Raw genomic sequence first — 7,645 nt, 5'->3', positions numbered from 1 at the left:
TTCGGACATTATGACAAACTGTATTGTAAATTTGACACCTGTTACCATATGTATAAAAAAAATTTAACATTTACATATTAGCATTCGCCTAACATATTTGCCATTAATTATAGTGGTTAGGGCAAAGGAAAAAACTTGTCCTGGGTCACAATAAATAATTCCCAAAATACCTATATTTTCAAATAATATAAAATTTTTCATTCTAAACAAAAAGTCATATTATTTGTAAAATAAAAAATAACTACCTCTTTCTAATATCCTTTTATTTAATTTACACTGAAGTAATACTTCGACCAAGTATCATGATTTGCCCAAATGGTTGATGAGTGAGTGGCGTTCTATTCAAATTTACCAATTTAAAAACAACATTGCTCACGCCACTTTTTCATTGATTTCTAGCTAGTTATACTTCATAAAATATAAAAACGGAAATATTTGATAACTAAAATAAATTAATAAAAAATAGTTAAAATTTATCTTATTTAATATTATTAATTATTATAATAATTAATAAATATTAAATAAATCAAATTATGAAAATACTACTTCATTCATAATAGTATCAAATTAAATATATTTCAATTTGGTAAATTTATAAATTCTCTTACATTTGAAATCCATTAAATTAAATTCTTTAAAAGAAAATCTGAAGACGAATATAATACAATGATGTTTGGAAAAAAACAAAAAATTAATTTAAATAGCCCAAAGTTACTTTTTTAACGTTTATTAGTTATTGTTAGAATAATTATATAATTCTAGATGTAATAAGATGTAATAAGTGTATAATTAATCAATTATAAATATTATATGCATAAATATATGCATGTTAAATTAAATAAGGTAACTTTAATTATATATATATATATATATATCGGGCCTGCTACACATACAAGCTTACAAGCTTACAAGTTAGCCCAGCCCAAATACAAGTCACGCGCATAAAGAGAGATTACATGGAGCGTCACCTTCACGCGCTCAACACTCAAACGGTTACGTATGGCAAACTCTTCCACTTCTTCCACTTCTCAAAATGCTTCGAAAACAAGGAAACCCTTCCATTTTCGAGCGAAAATCAAAGTTCAAAATATACAAGTCATTGTTCGAAGAAACCTCCGTCAAAACACCATCAAACTCTCCATCAAGAATCTGAAGAGAAAACAAAGCAACAATACTCAACGTAAGTTCATTAAGATTCCTGTATATTTTCCATATTACAAACTACGTTTTACTTTCCTTCTACGTCGTTGTTCTAGGGTTTACTGTTATTCTTGCTTCTTTGTTACACTGTTCTTCTACGTTGTTGTTCTAAGTTATCCTGTTATTCTTGTTGTTCTAGATCTTCTGGTAACTGATTTTTGGGGGGTTTATTCCGTAGATTGGGAGGTGTATACTGCTTGACCTTGTAATGTGGCTTGATATTGAAGCATGTTTGAGTGATATCTGACTGATATATATGGATACTATATCTGAATCATATCTATGGGAGTATCTCAGTGTTATCAATGGGTGTATCTGATTTTTACATATGGGTGTATCTTACTGTTATCAGTGGGTGTATCTGATTCTTACATATGGGTGTATCTGATTCTTATATATGGATGTATCTTACTGATATCTTTGGGTGTATTTTTTGTTTCAGAGAAAATGGTAGCAAGAAACCAAACAAAAGACCTTAAGTGTGCCACACATCTCCTAAGTGATAAGTTCAGAAACATGAGTGAGGAGAAGAAGGCGATTGTGAGGGATCTCGGATTCGGTGGGTTGATGCACATCCCACCACTGAGGGTGGATCACCAACTGTTAAGGGAGCTGGCAAACAACTTCAAACTTGGGGAGAACAGACTGAAAACAGGATATGGTTCTTTCCAAATAACACCAAAAACAATAGGTCATGCGCTTGGCATCAATGCAACAGGTAACTAGCTTAAAATTATAGGTGTATATTAAGTTGTTGCTTGGGTGTATTTGAACCGACTTGGATACTTTGTTGTTTTCCTTTTTGTAGGAGATCTATTTTCTGAGAAAGTTGAGTATAAGAAACTTTCTGATGATGACAAAATAATTTTTAGAAGATTCCAAGGTAAGACCCTCAAAAGTCTTACCGATGAGATGATGGAAAGGCAACGAAGAGGAATGCCTGATGTTCAAGAGGATATTCATCCTCTATATATAGATGGCGTTTCTTTTGCCAACGACGATAAACAATATATCGCATGTGCACTTGGCCCCAATTTTTAAGATGGACGGCATATCGGAGAGAAACTGGGGGGTGGGGCATGTTTTGACCTTCATGGTCAAGGGCATCACAGACTACAAGGAGAAAAAGAAGAAGGCAATTGATGGCTGCCCTTCGCCCTGATGATAATTTACTTTCATCTTTCAAAAAACAAAGGCAAGAAGAGGGCTGAAAGACCACCAAAGCCCTGGATTGCCAACTGGACTAAGGAGCAGTTGGTGGAAAGAATGACTGCAGAAAGAGAGGAAATTTTGGTAAGTAAACATAATATGTTGCTTGTATTTTATTTACCTGAATGCTGCTAGCAAAAATATCTAATGTTTCAGGGGATTGTGAAGATGACGGAGACAAGAGTAAGAGAAAAAATGAAAAAAGAAGAAAAAAAAGAAAAAAAACAAGAAATAAAAAAAAAAACAAAAAAGGAAGGCGAGTTCAACATCGTCTTCGGAGAAAGAAACAACTACTGACAGTGACAAATTTCTTTTTCGAGTTGGGTGTATTTTGTTGATCACGTTGGGTGTATGTAGTTTACTAAGCTGGGTGTGTTTCGTTTGCTGCGTTGGGTGTATATTGTATATTCAGTTGGGTGTATCTTGTGCATTCATTTGCGTGTATTTTTTAGTATGTTCTAAATAATGATTGTTTGCCTTCCAGAATAGACTCCAGAAAAAGAAAGAAGAGTCAAGAGAGGTCCGATTCTGATTCAGAATCTGAATCTGAATCAAGTGATGAGTAATGTCCTGAAATTATTACTCCTTTCTTTTGGCTTCATTATTAAGATTTCGTGTATTAACTGAAGTGTCTATTATTAACTTATAGGAGCGAAGAATCATCACCGGTGGAGAAGGAAAAGAAAAAGAAAAAGACAAAAACAACACTAAAAAAGTAAGCACTTCTTTGAATAATATTCTGTGATAAAATTAATTTTTTATTTCTGATTGGTTCTCTTTTTTTTCCACCCAGAACACAACCAAAAAAGAAAAAAGTTGTTGTGGAGGATTCACCTCCTGAAGAAGATCAATACTTTGATGGGTACAGTACCTCGTAAGCTATATTACCGTCTATCATCGTAATTATTTTTGTTAACATCTTCTTTTATGAATGTAGTGAGAGATATGAAATATCAAGTGACGAACTAGATGAATGGCTAAGGCAAAACGTTGATAAATCTGCTGCAGAGGGGTATGTCTTGCTGGGCTGTCTATTTCAGATTTTGGTGTGTTTTGTATGCTAATAATTGTTTCTTGTTTCGCAGGGAGAACCAAGCTGACCTGCGATCGACAGAAGGTCGCTATGTGTCCTCTGAAACGTAAGAAGCTTTATTTAATAAAATCTTGTTATCATGATTTGGGTGTATTTTGTGGAAGCATTTCGGTGTATTGTGTTGATCAAGTTGGGTGTATGTTGTTTATTAAGTTGGGATATTTCGTTTGTTGTGTTGGGTGTATATTGTCCATTCGGTTGGTTGTATCTTGTGCATTCATTTGAGTGTATTTTATAACCTGTATCTTATTTTGTCTGAATAACATGAAATCTGTTTTAGAATACCGGCTGTGAACTTAGGAAGTGATGATCCTTCCTCTCAAGGACGCACAGAACAGAGTAGTGTAAACCAGCCGTCACAGAGCATGTAATTTCTTTTTCAAATAACCGTTACTTTTGTTCTTCTATTACCCTTCTACTTCTAATTATGTATATATTTTTTTTAGAAAAAAAAGCCCTTTATTATTTTATTCAAGAAAAAAAAGGCAGGAAAAAAAAGCAAAAACTGCAAGTATGTAAGTTCTCAAAAAACAAAGCCTGTCTTCTTTTTGAATTGTTCGGGTGTATTTTTTGACTTTCTTTGGGTGTATTTTAGGTTGAGTCTGGCTGATTCGAATATGATGGTTGTGAGGGAACAGACACCGTCGGAAGCGCTTGCAATGTGAGTTTTCCAATAATATTTCAACCTTATAACCTTATTATTTTCAAAGGTGTTGTTAACCCTTCATTTTTCTTCTTGTTTAGAGTCCCGATTCAGGTTTTTGCGCCGGCATCCCAAATAACCACTGAGACAGATTTTGAACCAACCCCTATGCTACAGATTAAAGGGACTACAGAAACGTAAGAAATAGTATTGGGTGTATATTTGTTTAGAGTTTGGGTGTATATTTGCTAACAGTTTGGGTGCATATTGTTCATGATTAGCTTTTTTTATGCCATGATTAATTTTGTATAACTGTGCAGCACTCCTGAAACCCCCAAACAACTTCAAGAAACCACACCCACGCTTCCCCCAGCTCCAACTAAAATGTAAGTTCATCAGACTAAAATCAATCTTTGCTTATCATCCGTATATTCTTATTCTTACTCTTATTCTTATACATCATGACGCACTCATCCAGCCGCAGAAGACGCTGCTGCCCTGTTGATGATGGCACGGACAGCAACCTATGTTCCTAAAACAGATCCAGGGGTGCCATCATTCAGCCTTGGATTGACTGGTTCAAGCCAGGAGGGGGCATCAACGCAGGAGACAGAAAGGGCAAAATCTCCTGAAGCTGCAAATTTGCTAGAACAATTGGACGATTTGGTCCAAAAATAGCAAGCAGTGCGGCGAAGGGAAAAAACAAAAGTCCACAAATTCAGAGGGAGACTGGGGGAGAAAGTTCTGCGAAGTTTGAAACTCCTGGGGCAATAAATCAGATTACGGATGATATGAAACAAAAGTGCTACATCTGGGGGACGAGACTGAAGGAAGACGCAGATGGCAATACTAACGAGTATGAGGAGATGTGCACTCTCATTGCCCAAGATGAATACATTTTGATGAGAATGCACCTTGCATCCCTCCAGGCAAAAAGTGATATAGAATCTCAGGTAATATTAGAATAACATTAATGTTTTTACACCAAAGTCAACTGCAATGTTTATTAATGTAAAATTGATTTCGGCATATATTTCTAGATTGTATCTGCCATCTGCCTCATCCTCAACCAGAAAAATGAAAAGAGGTTTCAAGAACAAATATACTGTCTCCCCCCCCGATATTGTGGTAAGTGTTACTTCTACAAACTTTGGGTGTATTTTTTGTATTGAATTGGGTGTAATGTTTACGTTCCACTGGGTGTAAGTTGTGTATTTTCAGTATTTCATTTCTTGTTTCGCAATTCTTGCAGAGCATGGCACTTTCGGATCACCCAGAGGGGGAATTCATATCACCGAAAACGAATAAGGAATTCAGGGTGGAAGACTACCCGAGTTTTATTCCCTTCATAGATAGAAAAAAATTAACTTCGCATCCATATGTAAGTTTTCGTTTGCTAAATTTGTTAGTACGCTTATTTACTTATATGCCAAATAAAATAACACACTGTTGAAATGTGGCAATCCTTCAGATTTTTGCACCTGTTTGCCATTCGGGGCATTGGTGGTTATGGCTGATAAATACAACAAAGCGGAAATGTCATATACTTGACCCGCTACACAAAAAAGCTCCAAGCGAAGAGAGAAAGCAGATTAATAAATTCACTGTAAGTTGCCTCTGTCTTCTTTACTTTAATAGATAGGTCTATTGGTCTATTTCTTTAGTTGTGTTGGGTGTATGTTGTCCATTTAGTTGGGTGTATCTTGTGCATTCATTCGGGTGTATTACTGATTTGTTTTGGTATTTAAGGGATATGTATTTTCAAGATTGAGAGCATATGCCGGCGGGGAACCTCTGCAGAAAGACGAGAAGGAGAAGGAAATTAAAGCATCATATGTTAAAATATCAGGCCAAAAAACAAGGTATAAATTTGTGACTCTGAACATTAAACTTTCCTAAATGAGATTTGTAATCTATTTTCTTCGTTTTCAGCTATGACTGCGCTATCTACGTTATGCAGTGGCTTGAGTTAATTGAGCCGGAAAACATTAAAAAGGGGAAGTATAAATGGGATAATTGGAAACAGGTAACTGTCTTTAGAACTATATAACTCTGTATTACTTTACTGAATTAATATTACTGTTTAAACAGAATATACTTTTTAATTGTAGGAGGAGGTGGACCACTATAGAGTGGAGTATGCTTCCTGGATACTATTCAGTGAGATGAATAAACAGAGAGATCGGGCAATTAGAGAGAGTAGTGCTATAAGGCTGTCGAAGCCATCCTCTGTATTATTGAGTCCGTTTTGTCAGATAAATTCTGCTGATATAGAAACTGCGTAATCCAACTGCTGGGTAGTTTGTAAATTGAACAAATGATGTAAATATTTGCCATTTATCAACAACTTCTATTCCATGTATATTTTTTTCCATAGTTAAACTATCTGTGCTGTTAAACTGTCTGTGCTATATTCAAAAGCTGTATTACAGGTGGTAAAATATGAAGGAAAAAATCAAGGCATATATAAACGCAAATTATAAACTGTTACACCCAACGCAAGTCAAATAATACACCCAAGATTGCATAAAATATACACCCAAACTGTATGTGCTGTATTCAAAATGTATGAATTACATGGACTAAAATATGAAGAAAAACATCAAATCAAATATACACCCATAACCTGCGAATTTTTACAGCTTTTGTTCTATATGTATCTATATATGTGTCTATATGTAAATTGTCAATGAACAAAAATACACCCAAAAGAACAGTTCTTTTACACCCATATTCTCTAAAACTATACACCCAAAGAGTTATCCCCTGCTGCTGGTACCCTGAACTGATAATTCATAACGTGTGCTTGATATTGGCTGGAATTTGAATGCACTGCTGATGCAGCATCAAACAGGTTTATCTGAATATAACATTCACACATTAGCTAAACTATTAACGAGAAAAATAAACTCAATCGCCACAAATTTAAAGAACATTACTTTTACCTCGCTTAAAACTTTCGTCTTCTTCTTCTTTGTGGCATTTGCGATCTGTTTGTCCAACTTTGAACCTAGCCTGTTTTTTGGACGTCCTCTTGTTCGAATCCTTGGCGGTCTTTGAAACTCGTTAACGGATTCCAAGTTGGCGTCTTCGTGGGATAAAGAAGATGTCCCCTTCCTTTTGGCTTTTAATGATTCCATCTCGGCCATGACGTTATCGTACGCACGGTGCAGAATTGCAGTCAGCTCATCCGATTCGGAGGCAAATTTGCAAATATTTTGCGAACGAAAAACCAATTGGTCGAACCTCTTGCTTCTTGGCTCCATCAGTGGCTCGTCGTGGCTGCTCTTAATGTGTGTGTGTCGCCTCTTTACCTTCTTGCTCCATCATTCCAGTATATATCTAGGTGACACTTGGCTTACTTGTTCGAAGCTTAACATGCTTAGTGCGTGACGGCACAGTATCCCTCTCGACTCGAATAATAAGCATTGGCATTTTACCTCGGCTGCAACTGAGTCGTAAGTAACCACGAACTTGTTGAATATTGAGCTGGAAACTTG

At 35.6% G+C, this 7,645-nt stretch overlaps 1 protein-coding gene across 1 annotated transcript; it reads left to right on the top strand.

Moving 5' to 3' along the window:
* The first annotated feature begins 5,400 nt into the window (after positions 1-5,400).
* On the top strand, positions 5,401-6,492 carry LOC112759183 (uncharacterized). The gene is made up of 5 exons (XM_072220469.1): positions 5,401-5,463; positions 5,617-5,751; positions 5,895-6,007; positions 6,078-6,171; positions 6,257-6,492. Exons 1-5 carry the CDS (start codon positions 5,401-5,403, stop codon positions 6,428-6,430), a joined length of 579 nt encoding a protein of 192 aa, XP_072076570.1. The 3' UTR covers positions 6,431-6,492.
* The last annotated feature ends 1,153 nt before the right edge of the window (positions 6,493-7,645 follow it).

This window comes from Arachis hypogaea, chromosome 16 (assembly GCF_003086295.3).
Source record: "Arachis hypogaea cultivar Tifrunner chromosome 16, arahy.Tifrunner.gnm2.J5K5, whole genome shotgun sequence".
NCBI classification, from domain to species: domain Eukaryota; kingdom Viridiplantae; phylum Streptophyta; class Magnoliopsida; order Fabales; family Fabaceae; genus Arachis; species Arachis hypogaea.
This window is presented reverse-complemented; position numbering and strand designations above follow the sequence as displayed.

Bases quoted from the DNA above. Each gene is read 5' to 3' on its own strand.
- LOC112759183 (XM_072220469.1), top strand. From the start codon at position 5,401: ATGGCACTTTCGGATCACCCAGAGGGGGAATTCATATCACCGAAAACG. The intron at 6,008-6,077 runs GTATAAATTTGT...CTTCGTTTTCAG, and splicing joins ATATCAGGCCAAAAAACAAG to CTATGACTGCGCTATCTACG. The intron at 6,172-6,256 runs GTAACTGTCTTT...TTTTAATTGTAG, and splicing joins AATGGGATAATTGGAAACAG to GAGGAGGTGGACCACTATAG.